Source organism: Eleginops maclovinus, chromosome 11 (genome assembly GCF_036324505.1).
Source record: "Eleginops maclovinus isolate JMC-PN-2008 ecotype Puerto Natales chromosome 11, JC_Emac_rtc_rv5, whole genome shotgun sequence".
Lineage (NCBI taxonomy): Eukaryota > Metazoa > Chordata > Actinopteri > Perciformes > Eleginopidae > Eleginops > Eleginops maclovinus.
The window spans coordinates 713,539-735,204 of NC_086359.1; the positions used below are offsets into that span (position 1 = coordinate 713,539).

The following is a 21,666-nucleotide window of genomic DNA, read 5'->3' on the forward strand; positions in this document are numbered from 1 at the left end:
CCGGAAGTCACAATTTATAGATACTATGGCTGATTTTAAAAATACATTTTTGATTTTACCACAATCATCATAAACACGATTACATTAGGTTAGTTAAGAGAGGAATGGAATACAGGTATTACTGAAGGGTACATCCAAAATCCTCCTTTCTCCTGACAAGAGACGGACCTGTACTTGGGTTTCATTCAGAGTGTTAAACTATGGAGGACATGACATAAGTATTAATAAATATATTAATACATAAATATATGAATAATTACAGAATTAAATGAGTAAATATGGAAATAAATACAGGAATAAATGAATTAAATAATAAATAAATGTTAAAATATATAATTACAGGAATAATAAATTTATTCTGATCTGAAATAAATGTGGAAATAAATACAAGAAACAATTAATGAAATAATAAACAAATACAATAATAAATCAATGAAACGGTAAATAGTTGTGGAAATAAATTCACAAAAAAAAAAACTGTACAATTTGTACCGTACATTTTCTTTTTAGGAAAGATCGTATTCATAAAAAGAGATGGGTTGACTCCAAACCAAACAAGAACTAAAACAATATAGTAGAACTATTAAAAGCATTATCGATTCAACAAATATTAAATATTAATTTCATTTATTACAAATTCATTTTAATAAATTAATTAATGTGAACTTTTTTGTATAATAAATATATGATGTTCATATTTTGAATAAGAAATAAAAAATAACCACATAGCAACCAACAACCAAGCCCTTGCAACGTCTGCGTCATGACGTCAGACGTATGAAAGTGCGTAACGACGCTCCTCAGTTTTTCCCTCCTCGTTGACGAAGCTAAATGTTAAGCTAAAGATACTTTTATCTTCGTACATTTTGGACTGCAGCGCTCTAACATTAAGGGAGGAAGGTCCACAAAGAACCGAACACCCATCACATCGTTGCGAAAGGTAGATGTGTGTGAAAAAAATACCCGTTCTTTGTCTGTCTTTGCTTTTGTTTTGCTAACATTTAGCCGCGGAGCTAAGTAGCTACTGTTAGCTTAGCACGTAGCTTTTAACTGTCCTAAAAATAGAGACTTTAACCCAGTAAAGTGAGTGTTTACTGATTTAAAAGAAGAATATTTACGTTTAAATGTGGTTTGTTGGTGGCTGTGTGTTTGTTAACAGCTAAAGTTAGTTACGGTTATCTATAGTGCTAGCATGGCTTTTATATTTTATTTATTTTAACTTTATTGAACAGTCATTTCAATAACATGTACTGATTATTGAAATGTCATACAATCAGAAAAGGCTCATAAACATCAGTGTTTATTACTTTAAAACTGACGGCATTGTGAACATAAAAAAGAAAGACAAGAGGTCACTCAGGAATTAAGGTGTTTAGAAATGTGTAAAATTATCTTTACTTCAGCAACATTTAACACATTACACTTTAATTTCCTGTCATTCAGAAAACCAATAAATACTGGGGCATGTTTTGGGGAAAAAGTGACATTTGTATAAAATGATAAATTCTAAATTCTGTGTTTCCAAATTGAACGCCACATTTTATACCATCTTATGTTAACACCGGAGTTTTTTGCTCATTATAAATGAACCATTACCGGAGAGCATCCCAGAATATGTGAACTACATTGCAAGAAAATAAAACATGTTTCTGGTGTTAGCTGACATGCTATCCTGGCTATGTCAGTGTTATCCCTCGCTGTGTTTTGAGTTTCGGTTTATAACTGGTCTAATCTGGCTCTGACCGGTTAAATAACTGCTTTTTTAACTGGTTTAAACTCGCAATGTTGGATGCTTGGGCTGCTGGTTAATGTTGTGGTTTGGATTCACTGTTTGAGCCCCGGTTTACTACACGTGGAGCCGGGGAGTGAGTGTCGGCTGGGTCTCCTGAGTTCACAGGGGAGCCTTCAGTTTCAACAGGGCTCTGTTCAATTTTACACCATCTGTGCTGGAAAGTAAATGTAATTATGCTGCCTTATACTACCACTCCAGTAACTGCCAAAAGTAAACGTAATGAAAAGTATATTTACATACTGTACTAGCACACATTTGGAAAAGTAAGTTTCATCTCCTTCCTGTCCAGTGAAAAACGTGTATCTCCAGGGTGTTTTGTAATGTTTGTGATACATTAGGGATTAAGTGTTCCTGTAACTAAAAACAGGGATGCTATTCTGAGAAAGTCATGAAAAGTTGACTTTAGAGATGCATGGTTCTCACAGGACGTCTTCTCAGCTATACTCTTATAAATGACGATGCTTGCTGCAGATCAAATTAGCAAACGGTAAAGGTGCCTTGAAATCACATGGATCAACAGCTCTGTTTTTGACAAGATAGTCAGTTGTTTCAATACTTAACTCTTTTATAAAGTATTTTTTTGTGTCCAATATTGTTAGTGTGATATCTGTTGACAGGAAGATTTACGTTCAGCTTCTCTACATCACCGAAAGGATGTAATTCAGAAATCTCAGTCTCAGTGTCAGCCTGCTGCCTGCCACTTGTCCCCCGGCAGACCCACCGGACATCCATCCCCTATTTATTCTCTGTAAGCTGTCTCTGCCGTCTGACCAGACATCTGACCGCAGCTCCATATCTCTGGACTGAAACCCTTTCTGACCAACAGAGAGATTGTTTCCTGGCAGCACTTTAACATTTTAGGGGGAAATCTGCATTTTGGTTTGAGGGCGCACGCCTACACAGAGAGAGAGCGCGCAGAGACCCTGATACCTGGTTTAGATAAAATGCTGCAAACTAAATCCTACATCGTTTTATAATCTTGTTTAATATGCTCTATAAAGGGGCACATTTGCAAAGTGTAAACCATTTTACTTTTGAATGAATGTTTGCTGCTATTTCAACACCTTGTTTTTGTCTCCTCACAGACAACCTATGCGGTCCTGCTAGCAGGGCAAGATGTTCAACAAGTCTTTTGGTACTCCCTTTGGGGGAGGGACGGGGGGCTTCGGCACTGCCTCGACCTTCGGACAGCAAAGTAAGTTTGTTTCTATACTTATTAAATCTCTGGGATTCAAACCCCCCCCCACAGCACCAGGCTCACAGGTGGTCCACATTGTGGTTAGGGCTGCATCATAATCCAAACATATGGAGTGATTTTATGGACTCCTACAGATCTAAATATACAGATTTTATATCTTCTTCTAAAGTATCTGCATTTCATATGATTCAAGGTATCCTCCTGACCATAACCCCCCCTCATGTCCTGACCCATCTAACCTTAATGTTGTTTATAGGTGAAGGTATAAAAAGAAAATCTAAGCTCTTGCCTTAGCTCTGTGAAGTGGCACGATGATCATGATAAAGTTAAAGAGCAGTTCATGTGATGTAGTCTGTGGGTGGACTGCAGTCGGACAGAGTTTGAGTTGTCCTGAGGCTGCAGCCGTGAATTTAAAGCATCGTATCGTCCTGCAGACACGGGTTTTGGGACGCCGGGAGGCTTTGGGACGTCTGCGTTCGGTGCCGCCGCCAACACTGGAGGACTGTTCGGTCCCGCTCAGGCTAAACCTGGTTTGTCAGATCTTGCCTCATTCGATAAAAGAACCAATCAGACGTTTGTATTGTTTGGCTGTTCATTGTTAAGCTGGCTACGTATTCATGCACACAATTACGGTTTCAATTCAACAAATATGAATTGAAACCGTAATATTAAGTTAGATAAAACACACCAGAGATAGATATGTTTTGAGTCTCAAACAATGCTACGCAGCTTCCACTGAAATGTAATTCTACTAGTCCTTTTAATATTTATAATATCAATGCAGCCTCAGCTCCATCTGACTCACAAACGCTGCGTTTAACCACAATCAGCAGTGGATAAAAAGCTGCGCAGCATCCAAACGTTGCATTTGAACTGCCGGTACAGCCCGTCTACAAACGCTCTGAATCATCAAGTGTTTATTTATTTAAGCAACAAGTAGTTTAGTGATATCACAGGGCCATTAAATACACAGACTATATATCAGTGTAGAAAAGCAGCCAGCTCTTCCAGGTGTCTGATTTAAAAGCTTTTCCCTGATGTTCCCCCCCCCTGCAGGCGGTCTGTTCGGTGCCAACACCTTCAGCCAGCCGCCGGCCTCCTCCACAGCCACCGGCTTTGGGTTTGGAGCAGCGGCCGCCGGCGCCACCACCACCACCACCAGCCTTTTCGGGAACACCGGGACGGGAACCACCGGAGGACTCTTCTCCCAGCCGAGCAATGCCTTCGGGGCCAGCAAACCCACCTCGTTCGGAAGTGAGAACCCCCTCAACGCACCTTTTTATGGGTCTAAGGAATCCGGGACATGTAGCAGAAATAGAGCGGAGAGAATAGACTTGCATGTTAAAAAGTAACTTAGAGGTGGCTGGTACGGTTTACATATTGTAAATACACTGAGTAAGATGAGGTGGACCTTTATGGAAACTGTTGTTAGAGCAGCACCAGAAGAAGAGAGAGACACACACGTAGTACACATGGGATCATAAGGACATACAGACCTGAAACAATACTGACTTTTAGGGGTTTATTCTGAACAGTTCGATCATCATGGAGACCACAGATTACAACCGCATATTAAGGGACATTGCAGGTATGTAAGTAGAGTTTGGGGAGGGTCGAAAACATTTAGAAAGACACTGAATTTTAAAGATTGCAGTTGTGAATGAAGAAAATACCAGAAATATTGACATCTTTCCGAGTGCAGGATTACAGTATTGATATTGTTAAAGAGGCCGGTAGTAGACGGGAGGAAGTGCACTGGTTATTGGTGTTGGTAATGATATGAAGCAGAGTGTTACTGGTGTCAGAATCCTGTTCTAACCCTGAAGCGCTCCCACGCTCGATGTGTAAGGTTTGTACTAACGATGACGCCTCGCTGCGTCGCTTCCCTCTGCTCAGCCAGCTGTCGTTTTTGATTTGTTTATCTTATGAAACGTCTGAGCGCTCTGAAGAAGTCTCCCTCCCATCGTGTCCTCCAGGCTTCGGGACCAGCACCAGCAGCGGGGGGCTGTTCGGGTCCACCAACACCACCTCCAACCCCTTCGGAGGGAGCGCCGTGTCCTCCCTTTTCGGGGGGGCGGGCTTCACCGCCGCACAGCAGCAGCCGGGAACCACCGTCAAATTCAACGTGAGTTTATTCAGGAACCCGTTCCCTAATGACATCACAGCGCTTAAAAGAGGAGACCGCTGAGTGAAATATGCCCTTTCTTGAGACCTCCTAGAGAACAGAATTGGTCAAAAATATTTTGGGGAATTGTGGTCTAATTATGTAATAATTTTTTTATATCTTAACGGATTTGTATATTTTACACATTAAAAACGGCTTCCCCTCCAGCCTCCGTCAGGAACTGACACGATGGTGAAGGCCGGTGTGACCACGAGCATCAACACCAAGCACCAGTGCATCACGGCCATGAAGGAGTATGAGAACAAATCCCTGGAGGTAACAACAACAACAACAACACATTTCATTTTGAGGTTGGAGAGACAGGACAGCAGTCTGCCCTCATGGCTTCATCCTGAGAGCTTGACTGCTTTCTGTCTGGAGGTGTGAGGGGGGGTCTGCAGCTGATGCTTGTGGTTCCTCTCCTGCAGGAGCTGCGTCTGGAGGACTACCAGGCGGGCCGAAAGGGTCCCACCAACCCGATGGCCGCGGCGACGGGTGGTCTGTTCGGGGCGCCAGCCGCCGCCGCATCCAGCGCCGCCACCGGCATGTTCGGAGCCGCCGCCGCCACCACCAACTTCTCCTTCGGTCAGAACAAGAGCACCTTCGGAGCCACGCGTAAGATTCTCTCAGCCTCACACCTGGGTCACACGATTACAGAGTCATGGCTAATCCAGAGGTGGTCCTAAGGGGTGGGGGCAAGAGGTAGCATGTCCCAAAATATTGAGCCTTGAGCCCCCTCTTAGAATAACGTTTGCTAAAAACCTTAAAGGCCTGTTCCTCAGAACCATGTCTTGGTCATGATGTGAATATTGATCTGAATAGGGTATCTTTGGACAGCTAGGAATCTCCTCTTTTTGACGATGTGTTTATAACCCGCTGTGTCCTCTCTCTGCAGCGGCTGCCGGGGGGTTCGGAGCGACGGCTGGTGGTCTGTTCGGGGCGCAGCAGGCGGCTCAGCAGCAGCAGCAGCAACAACAACAACAACAGCAGCAGCAGCAGCAGCAGCAGCAGGCAGCGGCGGCCAGCAGCCTCTTCAAACCATTCGGAGCCACCACCACCACGCAGAGCTCCGGATTCTCCTTCGGGAACACCAACACCATGGGCCAGGCTAACACCAGCAGCATTGTGAGTGTTCACCTGCAGGAATATCAGGAAGTGTGCAGGGAGGGGGCCGTGTGCTTCTGTTAGAGGATTTCCCTCCTGCCCCGGAGGCTGTACCTGCAGTCTCTCTGATACACCTGTCCCTAGAATAGATGGTCACAGGTAACTGTTCCATAGACCTTCAGGAGTTAGTCAGATCCTACAGGTAAAAGCAGCTGAGGAACCTCCCCCCTCAGGACTGGATCAGGTCTTTGCTAAGTGTGTTCTGGATGTTCTGACCCCCCCTCTGTCCTCAGGGTCTTTTCGGGAACACGGCGGCCCCTCAGCCTAGCGGTCTGTTTGGCGCCGCTCAAACCAGCGCGGCCACCGGCTTCGGGGCGGCCACCGGACTCTTCGGACAACCCAACACCGGGTTCGGAAACGTCGGCACACAGGTACACAAATTCTATACTGATGATACCGGGCTTTTATCAGTGTGTGTGTGTGTGTGTTTTAATGTGTATGTGTGTGTGTGTGTGTGTGTCACAGCAGAGTTTATTCGGGAATAAGACGGCTGGGTTCGGCACCACCACCACCAGCGCTCCGTCCTTCGGCACCGGCACCGGGCTGTTCGGAAACAAGCCGGCCCTCACCCTGGGAACAGGGACCAACACAGCCACCTTCGGTCAGTCAGCTGGAAGCTGGGGGGGGGGCAGTGGAGTGGGGCTGTAATAACTGACCCTGATGTTTCTATGCTGCAGGGTTCGGAGCCAACCCTGCTGCAGGGAGTCTGTTCGGTGCCAAACCGGCCACCGGAGGACTGGGGGCCGCACTGGGAACCAGCTTTGGAGCAGGTACAGGAGACATCCCATAATGCACAGGAGCAGCTTAGAGACAGAGATGAGCTCTAACAGTGAAATACAACAGCAAGAACCATCACAGTGGAGCAGGGACTGAACAAGTGTTGCTTTTTACTGGACAATAAAGACTGACAGATCCTCTTCGTATATTAATAGAGGGTGTGTGTGTGTGTGTGTGTGTGTAGCAGGTGGCACAGGACAGACGTCTCTGTTTGGGAACACTCAGGGTAAACTGGGCACCACACTGGGAGCGATGGGAACGTTCGGAGCATCGGCGTTCAACAGCGGCGCGAACAGCCTGGGCTTCGGAGCGCCGCAGCAGCCCGTCGGTGAGTAGCTGTGTTAATGGTCCGATAGAAACCTGCTCAGTCAGACAGGAGCGTCTAACGCTGTGTTTCCTCCTCAGCGCTAACGGACCCGAGTGGCGCGGCGGCCCAGCATGCTTTGCTGCAGCAGCAGCTCAGTGTTCTGGCCTACTCTCCGTACGGAGACTCACCTCTGTTCAGGAACCCGCTGTCGGACCCCAAGAAGAAGGAAGAGGTGAGGCCTTGCTCCTGTCTCCAGTATCTGACGCAGCCCTCTCTGCTGTTCAAGACTCTCTTTGATCAAGTGTTATAGATGGTTCTGGTCCTGCCTCTGGGACGGACAGCTATCAGGACTCCTTTGACTTTGCAGAACCCTCTGAGTATCTAACCACTCCTCTGTGTTTACAGCGTCTGAAACCCACCAATCCCACGGCCCAGAAGGCTCTGACCACGCCCACCCACTACAAGCTGACCCCCCGGCCGGCAACCCGGGTCCGGCCCAAAGCGCTGGGCTCCTCGGGGGCCTCCAAGTCTCAGCTGTTTGACGGGCTGGACGACGACGAGCCGTCGCTCACCAACGGGGCCTTCGTCCCCAGGAAGAGCATCAAGAAGCTGGTCCTGAAGAACCTAAACAGCAGCCAGTATAGCAGCCCGCTGAGCAAGGACGGCAACGACCTGGCCTCCCCCCCGGAGTACCCTCACAACGGGCACAGGTACGCTCACCTGGCCTCTTTGATGTGTGTGGAGGATGTACGTGAGGGTCCTGTAACGACTCCTCTGTCCTGCAGCGGTCATGTGGAGGATGAGGAGGAGATGGCGGGTCTCAGCAGCCGGACAGATGAGGACCCAGAGGTGACCGAGTTCTACGTCAACCCGATCGCCAAGCCCGTCCCCCAGGGCCGCATCCCCCCCGCCGTCCTGCAGGACACCATCAGCGAGCTCAACATGCACAAAGCAGCGCGCAACGGCCTGGAGGTGAGACTCTTCACCTGCAATAAGACTATATCCCATTTATTGATTTAACTTTGTCAGATTGTTACTTATATTTTGTCTGAATTTGACTCACATTTTCTCTAATTCTCTCCATCTTGTGTGTCCTCAGCTGAGCAGCGATGATGTCTCAGCGTCTCTGGGTGAGGAGTCTCTGCAGGAGGAGCAAGAGGAGGAGCAGCAGGAGCAGCAGCCTCCTCACCCTGCAGGTCAGACACTAAACAATGATGTTCCTTAAACACACCTGAGTTTTTTAATGCAAAAACCTCATTGAGATTTCCTTTAGTGCAGAACATGCTCTGTTCGGATCTAAAATATCTATCTGCACCCCACCAGGCATCGTTCTGAACCGCGTGGGCTACTACACCATCCCCTCCATGGAGGACCTGGCTGAGATGGTGGATGAGAACGGAGACTGCGTGGTGGAGAACTTCACCGTGGGCAGGAAAGGTAACCGGAGATGCTCTTTACCTGACGCTCTCTGAATATATCTGAGGAACTCTCTAAACTCAGGGTTCCCCCTCAGGCTACGGCTCCATCTTCTTCCCCGGTGAGGTGAACGTGGCGGGGCTGAACCTGGATGACATCGTGCACTTCAGACGCAAAGAGGTCATCGTTTACCCCGACGACAAGAACAAGCCGGGGGAGGGGGAGGGGCTTAACAGGTGAGAGGCGGGGTCTCTGAACTGGTAATCCCGCTCTGTAACGTCCTGTCCCGCTCTGACCCGGTTTCTGCTCTATGTTGCCCCTCAGGAAGGCAGAGGTGACTCTGGATGGCGTCTGGCCCAATGACAAGACGTCGTGCTCTCAGATCCGCAGTCCGGAGCGTCTGACGGAAATGAACTACGAGGGCCGGTTGGAGAAGGCCTCCCGCAGACAGGGGGCCCGGTTCCTGGAGTACAGAACCGAGACCGGCTCCTGGGTGTTCGAGGTCAGAGACTGAAGCAGGATTTATAACAGAGAAGGGATAATATAAAGCCTTGTGTTTTTCCTTCTTCCAACACAGTCCTCTGTCCTGGACATTAAATCTTCCTCCTCTTCCTCAGGTCGCCCACTTCTCAAAGTACGGCCTGCAGGACTCTGACGAAGAGGAGGAGGTCCCGCTCAAATCTGACCCCAAGAAGCTGAAGACGATGATGACACTTCCTCCCTCCCGGCTGCAGCAGCTGCTCCCCCCCGCCCAGCCGCAGGTAGAGCAGGCTGCCTTCATCACTCACCACCATCACCATCACCATCATCATCATCCTCACTGACACACCGCAGCTTTAGAGGAGCCTTTCACTCATAATCTGCGGTGCTTTTATTCTGAAAAACCTCTTCACACTGCATATTTAGAGCCTTTCACTCATAATCTGCAGTGCTTTTATTCTGAAAAACCTCTTCACACTGCATATTTAGAACCTTGCACTCATAATCTGCAGTGCTTTTATTCTGAAACCCTCTTTACACTGCATATTTAGAGCCTTTCACTCATAATCTGCAGTGCTTTTATTCTGAAACCCTCACAGCAGAGATTACCATAACAAACCTTCAGGAGGTTAACACATCTATGTATGGTTTCAGCGTGGCCTGGAAAGATGAGAAATAAGATAATCATTGTGCTTTTGTCAAACTGAGAGAAGATAGAGGTTTTTATTCATGAAGGAAGATCAGAATCAGCGACAGGGAAAGTACATAACAGCAGCAGAAGTATAGTAAGTAAGTATGCACACGTCACTGCTGACAAAGGAAATCACAGTCGCACATCAGAGAGTTTGCTGAGATGGAAGTCTGCATTAAAGCAGGAGGAGGACATAGCCTGTCTGTCCTTAACTCACACAGGAATCAGGAGAAAAGCCACAAAAACCAGCTTTAAGTCGAATATTTTCACCGTTTTCCTGATGATGCGTGTCTGCTGCTGCGGCTTTAACCGGAGCAGAGACACTTGCATGTCACGGAGTTTATGTTGTTACAGATGTAAATAACAGCAAGAGATCAGCTGTTTGTGATGTGTTTAGGTTTCATACATTGTTATATTATATTGAAATGTCAGAAACTACACTTAAGATTTATTTAGCAGGTGAACTTTATAACCTGCTTTAAGATGTGTGACAACAAACTGTACTCATTTAATGGAAATAAAGGTAATGAAGTTTAATCTTTGGTCTGAAAGTTTGTAAAGCTGCTCACAGGGGGAAACATCAGGGTGCCTGCTGGGTCATATACAACAACAAATAGATCCAGAGCTCCGGTTCCTTTACTTCCTCTCCAGAAAAAAGGAGAGTAAAGAAAGGATCAGAAATCTCAGTCTCAGTGTCAGCCTGCTGCATGCCACGCGTCCCCCGCAGACCCACCGGACATCCATCCCCTATTTATTCTCCGTAAGCTGTCTCTGCCGGCTGACCAGACATCTGACCCCACCTCCATATCTCTGGACTCAGTAAACCCTTTCTGACCCACAGAGAGGTTGTTTCCTGGCAGCACTTTAACATTTTACAGGGAGAATCTGCATTTGGCTTGGAGGGCATTTATGTTTATAACTGCAATCAGCACTTTGATGGTCTTGTGTTGAAATGTGCTTTCTACACAATCAGAAGAGGATTTTATTATGAATATAAGCTTGGATTTCAAAATAAAGCCACGCTTTTGCTAACTCTAGTACTTTGATTTGTTTTTCAAAGTATGTTCTAATAGTTTATACTTCTTAAAATGTAAAATACCTTTTTAAAAATAACATTCTGATTTTATTTTTGATACCTAGCACAACTTTTGAGACCTAATTTATGGCATTTTACTTCTATTTCACACGCTCCTTTTAAAAACGCTCAGAATAAGGATACATAAAGCTAATCTGGCCATAAATTGGTGGATGTTTCATCTGCAGTCGGGCTAAATATTACTCTCCTGTAGCTCCCACAACGTCAACAAATACTTAGACATGTTGTCAATAACTTCAACTCAGATAAACGTCAGCTTTAGATCCTTAAATGAAGAGCAGGCTGTGCAGCTCGTAGGAGTGAAGCTAACGCAGCAGTATTCATCAGCAGCACTTATAGACAGGAGGTGTTCCTGAGTCTGAGAATGAAGTGGATGTTGATGACTCCCCCCTCTCTCTGCAGACCCCCGTGGTGTCGGACCTCCCGGCCGGCGTCCCGGAGCTAGACAGCGACATGGCCGACATCACGCAGAGCTTCCCCACAGAGAGCATGCTAGCAGGAGAGGAGGACGAGCTGCCGGCGGGGAAGCGGCTGGAGGCGATGCTGGAGGGTTCGATCCCCGCCGAGCACGACATGGTGTCTGCCTCCAGCTGCATGGCGTCCTCGCTGGGCATCAACCCGCACACCCTGCAGGTAACAACAACAACAACAATGATCCTCAAGTACAGACAGGAAGTGCTCCCTCCTTCAGAATAAGAGTGGTTTTGTGTCTGCAGATCATGAAGGCGTCTCTGTTCAGCGAGGATGAGGAGGACATGTTCCAGGAGCCGTCGGGGCTGATGAAGAGCTCTGACGTCTCGTCCCCTCGCATCGTGCTGCCTCAGAGCAGAGCGTCAGGTATACACACACACTCACTCAGACTTCCTGTTTTATTTTGATAACCTCCATTAACACGTCCTCCCTCCTCAGTGGGGGGTCTCCTCCAGGCTCGCTTCACCTCTGGCCTCTTCGCCCAGCTCCCTGACTCCCCCCGCCCATCTCCTCTGTCCCGGGGGTCTCCTGCAGCCGCAGAGCCCAACCGCTCGCTGCATTGGGCCGGACCGGTCCCCTCCAGCTTCCTGCTGCCCACACGCACCCCCGAGCCCTCCGTCAGGACGGTGGGGGTCCGGAGGCTCGGCGGCCCCGTCCCTCTCAAAGAGTCGATCACTCAGGGGAAGGTATGACTTTTTTAATTTTTCAGTAATTTTATTAAATGTATGTATTTTTTATTTTGTACTTTTGTTTTTATACAATAAAAAAAAACCACATTTATTATTATTTTAATAATATTTGTGTGTATTATTGGAGGGGGTTTCTGATGGGTCCTGTTGTCCTGTAGGGGTCTCTGCTGATGGACGCCGGGCTCTTCAGGGGCCGCTCCTTCAGGGTGGGCTGGGGCCCCGGCTGGACTCTGGTTCACTGTGGGGAGCGGCTCAGCTCTGAGGACAAAAACCCCCACCTCACTAAGACCGACTTCAGCTTCCTGCCAGCAGCCAGGAGCCGACCGTGAGACACTCACACACATTCTCACACACATTCTCACACACATTCTCACACACATTCTCACGCACATTCACTCACTCACTCACTCACTCACCTACTCACACTCACACTCACTCACTCACTCACTCACTCACTCACTCACTCACCTACTCACACTCACACACATTCTCACACACACACTCACTCACTCACTCACTCACCTACTCACACTCCCACACATTCTCACGCACACTCACTCACTCACTCACTCACTCACTCACTCACCTACTCACACTCACTCACTCACTCACTCACTCACCTACTCACACTCACACACATTCTCACACACACTCACTCACTCACTCACTCACCTACTCACACTCACACACATTCTCACACACACTCACTCACTCACTCACTCACTCACTCACTCACTCACTCACTCACTCACCTACTCACACTCACACACATTCTCACACACACTCACTCACTCACTCACTCACCTACTCACACTCCCACACATTCTCACACTCACTCACTCACTCACTCACCTACTCACACTCACACACATTCTCACACACACTCACTCACTCACTCACTCACTCACTCACTCACCTACTCACACTCCCACACATCTCACACTCACTCACTCACTCACTCACTCACCTACTCACACTCACTCTCACACACACTCACTCACTCACTCACTCACTCACCTACTCACACTCCCACACATTCTCACACACACTCACTCACTCACTCACCTACTCACACTCACACACATTCTCACACACACTCACTCACTCACTCACTCACTCACCTACTCACACTCCCACACATTCTCACACACACATTCTCACACACATTCACACTCTCTCCCACACACACACTCACACCCCCCCTGTGCTCCTGCAGGCTGATGGAGAGCTGCTATAAGGTGGTGGTGGAGCAGCTGGAGGTGAAGGCCAGCGAGGACCAGGAGGAGGAGCTGCAGCGCCCCCTAGAGATCTGTCTGGAGAACAGCACCGTGGAGACCCCCGCCGCCTCCTCCTGCCCCCTGGTGACCCCCCGGCCCGGGGTGGAGGCGCTGCACCAGTACGCAGACTGGATCAGAGAGCTGAGCCAGAAGGGGGGTGCAGAGCGTAAGTTACAGACGACCTTTCACAATAAAAGCTTTCAGTTGATGCAGGAGATTCAGTATGAGGGGGGAGTACTAGATCTGTAGAGGAGTAAAAGTAGAAGTACCAGAGTGTAGGAATACTGTGAGTAAATGTACTTAGTTACCTCTCCACTCCCCCCCCCCTGCAGCGCTGCTGAGTCCCTGGTCTGAGGTGTGGACCCTCTGCGAGGCCCTGTGGGGCCGGCTGGGCCCCGAGGACCCGGAGCAGGAGGCCCTCAGCGAGTACGAGCATCAGCTGCAGAGGAGGAACACCGTCTCCTCCTGGCTGTCCCGAGGAGCCTCCTCCCGGGTGGAGGAGGAGGTGGCGCTGGCCGGGAAGAACCGCCACACTGACGCCATCTTCAGCTTCCTGACCGGGAACAGGATCAGTGAGGCCTGCCGCCTCGCCCAGAGCCAAGGTGAGGAGGAGGAGGAGGATTTATTGAGGAAGACCCCAGCTGTGACTCAACGTTCTGCTGCTGAAGTGATATTTAGTTTCTAACATAAAGAACATGATGTTCCCCCCCACCCTCACCAGGAGACCACCGGCTCTCCCTGCTGCTCTCCCAGGCGGGGGGGTCTCAGGACTGCAGGGACCTGCTGGCTCTGCAGCTCAACGACTGGAGCCGCATGCAGTCAGACAGCTACGTCCCTGAGGAGAGACTGAGGATCTACACCCTGCTGAGCGGGAGACCGGTAACACACTCACACTCACTCAAACTCTCTGTGGATGAAACTCCTCTTGACCCCTCCTCACCTTGTCTCCTCCCCTCCTCTCTCCTGCAGGTGTGGCAGTCATCTGACTCCTCGGTGAACGTGTTTTCAGAGCTGGACTGGAAGCGCTGTGTGGGGGTCTCCCTCTGGTTCATGCTCCCCCCAACCGCCTCCGTGGCCGACGCCCTGGCCAGATACGAGTCCGCCTTCCAGGTTAGTGTTTACTCTTCCGTTCTGGTTCTACCCGTTCAGAGCCTGTAGAGAGCCCCCTCTGATCAGCTGTGTCCTGCAGGGCTCCTGTGAGGGGGGCAAGTACGCCGTGGCCCCCCTTCCCCCCTACCTGGAGGAAGAGCTTCCCAACCTGGAGGAGGAGGAGGAAACCAAACGCCCTCTGCACGACCTCTGCTTCCACTTGCTGAAGCTCTACAGCGACAGGTTAACACCTTCTGAACCCAAAGAGACCAGGATCCAGAGTCTGATGCCAGAACACCTGGATCCAGAGTCTGATGCCAGAACACCTGGATCCAGAGTCTGATGCCAGAACACCTGGATCCAGAGTCTGACCCCAGAACATCTGGATCCAGAGTCTGACCCCAGAACACCTGGGGTCTGAGGTATTAACCCCCCCCCTCTCCCCCCCCCTCTCTGTGCAGACACTACAGCCTGCAGCAGCTGCTGGACCCGCTGACCGTCACCTGGCAGCGTCTGGATTACCGGCTCAGCTGGCACCTGTGGGGGGTCCTGCAGGCACTGCACTACACCCACCTGAGCCCCCCCCGGCAGGGCCTCCTGCACAGCAGCTACGCCGCCCAGCTGGAGAGCGCCGGCCTCTGGCACATGGCCGTCTTCATCCTGCTGCACATCCAGGACCACACGTAAGACCTGTTTTGTCTTTTACCTGAATCCGAACCTGAAACCTGAATCCGAACCTGAATCTGAACCTGAATCTGAATCTGAATCTGAAACTGAATCTGAACCTGAAACTGTACCTCTACCTGAATCTGTGCTTGCTGTCTGCAGGCAGCGTGAGCGTGCTGTGAAGGAGCTGTTGGCTCTCTACTGCCCCCTGCAGGAGACGGAGGAGTCTCAGCGGAGGGAGTGCTTCCTCACCGAGAGGCTGCTACTCCCCGAGACCTGGATCCACCAGGCCAAGGCCACCCGGGCCCGCCGCCACGCAGACCACCAGCAGGAGGCGCTGCACCTGTATCGGGCCGGTGCCTGGAGCCAGTGTCACCGGCTGCTCATCCAGCACCTGGCCTCAGGTAACAGGAAACACACCAATAAAAATAACAACAACAATAATAAAACTATTGATGATGCAGAGTGTATTCATCCAACAGTAAAATAACAAGAATACATTCTATTTACCCCCCCCTTCAGACTGCATCATCAACGATAACCACGACTACCTGCTGGAGTTCCTGGAGGGGCTGGCGGTCCCTGAACGCAGCGCCACCATCCAGGACTGGGACACGGCGGGGGGGGTTTACCTGGACTACATCCGGGTTATCAAGACTCTGCAGCAGATCCAGCAGGTACGGGGGGAGGAGAGGAGAGGACTTCCTGTGTTGCTTTAGCTGTACAGATCCCATATTATGCTTTTTGGGGTTCTCCCTTTTCCTGTAGTGTGTTATTTATGTGTGTGTGTAATAGGTCTGCAAAAGCTAAAATCCCAGAGCTCAGGCCAGGGGGAGATTCTCTCCCATTTCCCTCCCCCCTGCCTGAAACGCCTCCATTGGATTCCTTTCTTTACTTCCTGGTTCAGTTCCGTATCACACTGACCTCACCGTGATACGGAACTGAATTCTAGCCAATAGCAGCGCGAGCCGCTCCGTGCAGCCGACCCGAGCGGAGGAGTCATGGCGAGGAGACGCTGCGAACCAAACCTTCCTTTGTTTCCATACCTCAGGAAGAAGATGTGAAGAACAAGTGGCTTTTATTTTTACCACTATTCCCCCGGAGCAAAAACCATATGATGGTTGTGCTCTCGACATTTCAGTGAATTGAGGAGCTGTTGTGGGAGTTCAGCCGTAAGCACACTGCTAGCCTCGGCAAAGCAGCAAGCTAACGCTATCAACGCTACGCTACCGAGCTCTCAGGCTGTATGCACACTACCTTTACCTGAACTGTGCAGAAATACGGAGATGGTTTTTCATCAACACGTTAACCTCTGAAGCCCAGACGCAGCAACCTGTAAGAAACAGCGTCTCAGGACATGTTCACATTCAACAACCTATGTGGCATACCCACTGAACGGGAAGAAGCTCAGCTACCAGACCGTAGTAACCATTTCTACCAAAACGAAACATAATTCCAACACCAAGCGTCTGAATCAGCACTGAACGACCAGAACTCACTGAACCAGCAGCCAAAAAAGAGCAACAGAACCGCTTCCCTTCACAGAGCCATAGCTAGGAGCAGTCTTTCTGTTTGAGATCACAAGATGTGTTCAAGGTCACAAAAACGCTCTGAAGGTCAACGTCTCTGCTGAAGGTCAACGTCTCTGCTGAAGGTCAACGTCTCTGTCAGTATTTGTTTGTAATAAACTGGCACGGTGCAACGAGCGATGCCATGTTTTCAGTTTTTCAGGGGCGGGACATTTGACAAATCTCTAAGCGGTTGACCAATCACAGCAGAGTGCGCTTTTGCAAAGGTGGGGGCATGGGCTCTTCAGAGCGTTTTCAGACGGAGTGAAAAGTGGTCATTTATGCACAAAGCACTGTTTCAACTTTGAAGCATGAAAACATGTCGGAGTATCAACAACACACATGGAGCTGAAGAGTAGCATCATAAGGGACCTTTAGAGATGAGACAGTAAGAGTAGCATCATAAGGGACCTTTAGAGATGAGACAGTAAGAGTAGCATCATAAGGGACCTTTAGAGATGAGACAGTAAGAGTAGCATCATAAGGGACCTTTAAAGATGAGACAGTAAGAGTAGCATCATAAGGGACCTTTAGAGATGAGACAGTAAGAGTAGCATCATAAGGGACCTTTAGAGATGAGACAGTAAGAGTAGCATCATAAGGGACCTTTAGAGATGAGACAGTAAGAGTAGCATCATAAGGGACCTTTAAAGATGAGACAGTAAGAGTAGCATCATAAGGGACCTTTAGAGATGAGACAGTAAGAGTAGCATCATAAGGGACCTTTAGAGATGAGACAGTAAGAGTAGCATCATAAGGGACCTTTAAGATGAGACAGTAAGAGTAGCATCATAAGGGACCTTTAGAGATGAGACAGTAAGAGTAGCATCATAAGGGACCTTTAGAGATGAGACAGTAAGAGTAGCATCATAAGGGACCTTTAGAGATGAGACAGTAAGAGTAGCATCATAAGGGACCTTTAGAGATGAGACAGTAAGAGTAGCATCATAAGGGACCTTTAAAGATGAGACTGTAAGAGTAGCATCATAAGGGACCTTTAGAGATGAGACAGTAAGAGTAGCATCATAAGGGACCTTTAGAGATGAGACAGTAAGAGTAGCATCATAAGGGACCTTTAGAGATGAGACAGTAAGAGTAGCATCATAAGGGACCTTTAGAGATGAGACAGTAAGAGTAGCATCATAAGGGACCTTTAAAGATGAGACAGTAAGAGTAGCATCATAAGGGACCTTTAAAGATGAGACAGTAAGAGTAGCATCATAAGGGACCTTTAGAGATGAGACAGTAAGAGTAGCATCATAAGGGACCTTTAGAGATGAGACAGTAAGAGTAGCATCATAAGGGACCTTTAGAGATGAGACAGTAAGAGTAGCATCATAAGGGACCTTTAGAGATGAGACAGTAAGAGTAGCATCATAAGGGACCTTTAAAGATGAGACAGTAAGAGTAGCATCATAAGGGACCTTTAAAGATGAGACAGTAAGAGTAGCATCATAAGGGACCTTTAAAGATGAGACAGTAAGAGTAGCATCATAAGGGACCTTTAGAGATGAGACAGTAAGAGTAGCATCATAAGGGACCTTTAGAGATGAGACAGTAAGAGTAGCATCATAAGGGACCTTTAGAGATGAGACAGTAAGAGTAGCATCATAAGGGACCTTTAAAGATGAGACAGTAAGAGTAGCATCATAAGGGACCTTTAGAGATGAGACAGTAAGAGTAGCATCATAAGGGACCTTTAGAGATGAGACAGTAAGAGTAGCATCATAAGGGACCTTTAGAGATGAGACAGTAAGAGTAGCATCATAAGGGACCTTTAGAGATGAGACAGTAAGAGTAGCATCATAGGGGACCTTTAGAGATGAGACAGTAAGAGTAGCATCATAAGGGACCTTTAGAGATGAGACAGTAAGAGTAGCATCATAAGGGACCTTTAGAGATGAGACAGTAAGAGTAGCATCATAAGGGACCTTTAAAGATGAGACAGTAAGAGTAGCATCATAAGGGACCTTTAGAGATGAGACAGTAAGAGTAGCATCATAAGGGACCTTTAGAGATGAGACAGTAAGAGTAGCATCATAAGGGACCTTTAGAGATGAGACAGTAAGAGTAGCATCATAAGGGACCTTTAGAGATGAGACAGTAAGAGTAGCATCATAAGGGACCTTTAGAGATGAGACAGTAAGAGTAGCATCATAGGGGACCTTTAAAGATGACGAATGACAGGAGACAATGTGGTAGGATAGCCACTTGGAGATGTCCCACCCCTTAGCCTATCACGTACAGTGTGTAGGAATGCTAGCCAATAGTAGCCATCTGTTCCATAGTTATGTCACCATAAAAACAAAGGAGTCCAATGGAGGCGTTTCAGTCGTTAATCTAACATCCGCTTAATACTTCTTACCTCACGTAGTATTGAATGTAAATACTAAGTACCTGAGGTTGTTGTTGTTTTCCAGCTGGAGAGCGCAGGGTATGAGTTGGAGCGACTTCACTCTGACGTGACGTCTCTCTGCGGCCGCATCGAGCTACTGCCCTGCATCTGCGCCAGAGACCGCCTCGCCCAATCAGGTACGAGCTCGTCACCTGTCCGCCTAAACAGCAGCAGCTGATTGGCCGAGCTGGGAGGAGCTAGAGGAGGACGAGGGTCAGAGCTTCAGTCCCTGACAAACACAAATGAAGAGAATTAGCTTTTTCTATAAACCTCAGGAGCGTCATAGAGGGGGACAGGGGTCTGTCTCAGGGACAGGTAGAGGGGGTCAGGGGTCTATCTCAGAGCCAGGTAGAGGGGGTCAGGGGTTTACCTCAGAGAGCAGGGTCAAGGATCTATCTCAGAGACGGGTAGAGGGGATCAGGGGTCTATCTCAGAGACAGGTAGAGGGGGTCAGGGGTCTATCTCAGAGACAGGTAGAGGGGGTCAGGGGTCTGTCTCAGGGACAGGTAGAGGGGGTCAGGGGTTCACAGAGCAAAGCAGGGTCAGGGGGTGTGGTCTATCTCAGAGACAGGTAGAGGGGGTCAGGGGTCTATCTCAGAGACAGGTAGAGGGGGTCAGGGGTTCACAGAGCAGAGCAGGGTCAGGGGTTCACAGAGCAGGGTCAGGGGGTCAGTGGTCTATCTCAGAGACAGGTAGAGGGGGTCAGGGGTCTATCTCAGAGCCAGATAGAGGGGGTCAGGTGTTTGTCTCAGAAACAGGTAGAGGGGGTCAGCTGAGTCGAGGGGACTTTGAAGCCAGATTAAGGTAGAGAACAGTAAGTCTCTTATATCCCACAGTCAGGCAGGTCAGTGAACTCAGCTGCTGTTTCCGCGCTAACAACACTAACCGTGCTAAACCCCACCCCCCCCCCACCCCGCAGAGATGGCGAAGCGCGTGGCGAACATCCTGCGCGTGGTGCTGAGTCTGCAGCACGGTGCCTCCGACCCGCTCAGCATCCCGCTGGCTCGCCTGGCGCCGCACATCGCCCGGCTGCCCATGCCCGAGGACTACACCCTGGAGGAGCTGAGGGGCCTGACACAGGCCTACCTGCAGCAGCTGGTGCTCAGCCAATGACAGTGCACGTGGGCGGAGCAACAAGATCTATAACAGTAGATTCATCTGTTGGGAAACCAGTTTAATCCAGTCATTACCAATCTAGTCCGGCCTGAGTTCCCCAGACTGCAGTTCAGGGTCGGGACCCCAAAGACAAGTGTCATGGGACAGGAATGTGTACTTTTTGGGGGGGTCATTTTACCTCAAAACGAAATATAATTACACAAAGAATAGATTTCTTAATGGTGGTACTGGTCATACTGGTGGACTTCTGCAAAAAGTGTCATAATGTAAAATATCTCAACATTTTCATCATTTCTTTTTTGGCTCCTTTCTGTTTTAGTTTGAAAATCTGAATCAGAAATAAATGGAACCCAATGGGGAACAGGAAGTAAAGAAGTGTCTAGCAAACTAGCGTTTCAAAATGAAATAACCCAAATATATGAAGTCCACTTTTAGTTTTGTCTAAAAACTTTAGACTCATTGTTTGAGCTGAAGGAACAAACGTCCCTTTTATTTTGAAATTCTCCCCCAGAAACCGGCCGTGTTTCTGCAGCGTCGGGCTTTTTCCACAGGAAGCGCTGTTATTGATTTAAAAACAGAGTTATTATTTCCCACTCTCACGTTTAAGACCAATTAGAAGCTAGCTTAGCGTAGCATCTGTTCCTGTGTCCATATGTGAATAAAGACTTACTATTGAAGACGAGCTGACGGGGGGGACGGGGGGGTGTTCGGACTCCACATGCAGAGTGTAAAATGGTCTATTTTTGTAGATTGTGTTGAATGTAAATCTGAAGTGTGTGTGTGTGTGTGTATCACCGGTGGGGGTGAAGAGTTCCTCTGACAGCGAGCCGGAGAGATTCCTCTGCATGTAATTATATAAATATTGTATATTTTTGGAAGTCAACCGGGACGTCAGGTGGTTTTTCCTCCTGCGTTAATCATCGTTAACCAATCGGACGCTGAGGAGGAAGCTCTTCACTTCTCCAGGTTCCTGGCTCATTTTTCTTCCTGTGTTTTTTTGTGGAATAACCGTCAGCTTGCCGAGAAACAAATGGGACGCTCTATATGGTGTGTGTGTGGCTGTGGCTGTGTTGGATGTGTGTGTGTGTGTGTACTGCTGTGTTGGATGTGTGTGTGTGTGTACTGCTGTGTTGGATGTGTGTGTGTGCGCATGTTTCCTGATCATTTTGTGGATATTTTTTAATAAAGTCAAGTAGAAATAAAGGTTTTCTTCATGGTATTTTTGGATGTCTCTGGATTTCTTTTTCCAGTTGCTTGGCAGCAGAGAGGAGAAACTCAAAACTGAGACGGAGAAAAAGGAAGTTACACGA

The 21,666-nt window shown here is 48.4% G+C and overlaps 1 protein-coding gene across 7 annotated transcripts; it reads left to right on the forward strand.

Moving 5' to 3' along the window:
* Positions 1–780: 780 nt before the first annotated feature.
* nup98 (nucleoporin 98 and 96 precursor) lies at positions 781–21,575 on the forward strand. 7 transcript variants are annotated; one of them, XM_063895202.1, is made up of 34 exons: positions 781–940; positions 2,878–2,987; positions 3,425–3,520; positions 4,047–4,244; positions 4,940–5,115; positions 5,323–5,430; positions 5,583–5,769; positions 6,050–6,279; positions 6,552–6,689; positions 6,784–6,919; positions 6,996–7,088; positions 7,280–7,423; positions 7,501–7,634; positions 7,808–8,112; positions 8,188–8,374; positions 8,502–8,598; positions 8,726–8,839; positions 8,916–9,054; positions 9,143–9,320; positions 9,436–9,579; positions 11,488–11,718; positions 11,802–11,922; positions 11,995–12,242; positions 12,404–12,570; positions 13,462–13,688; positions 13,855–14,124; positions 14,244–14,401; positions 14,492–14,632; positions 14,712–14,854; positions 15,073–15,294; positions 15,440–15,681; positions 15,800–15,954; positions 19,266–19,377; positions 20,160–21,575. In XM_063895202.1, exons 2-34 carry the CDS (start codon positions 2,909–2,911, stop codon positions 20,351–20,353), a joined length of 5,514 nt encoding a protein of 1,837 aa, XP_063751272.1. In that variant the 5' UTR covers positions 781–940; positions 2,878–2,908; the 3' UTR covers positions 20,354–21,575. The 7 variants fall into 7 exon arrangements, with proteins under 7 accessions (XP_063751272.1, XP_063751274.1, XP_063751273.1 ...); XM_063895204.1 differs by having other exon boundaries at positions 7,283–7,423; XM_063895203.1 differs by having other exon boundaries at positions 6,787–6,919.
* The last annotated feature ends 91 nt before the right edge of the window (positions 21,576–21,666 follow it).

Excerpts from the sequence above, each read along its gene's own strand:
- nup98 (XM_063895202.1), top strand. The coding sequence starts at position 2,909 with ATGTTCAACAAGTCTTTTGGTACTCCCTTTGGGGGAGGGACGGGGGGC. Across the intron at positions 3,521-4,046 it reads TCCCGCTCAGGCTAAACCTG|GCGGTCTGTTCGGTGCCAAC; the intron begins GTTTGTCAGATC and ends CCCCCCCTGCAG. Across the intron at positions 14,402-14,491 it reads CCCTGCTGAGCGGGAGACCG|GTGTGGCAGTCATCTGACTC; the intron begins GTAACACACTCA and ends TCTCTCCTGCAG.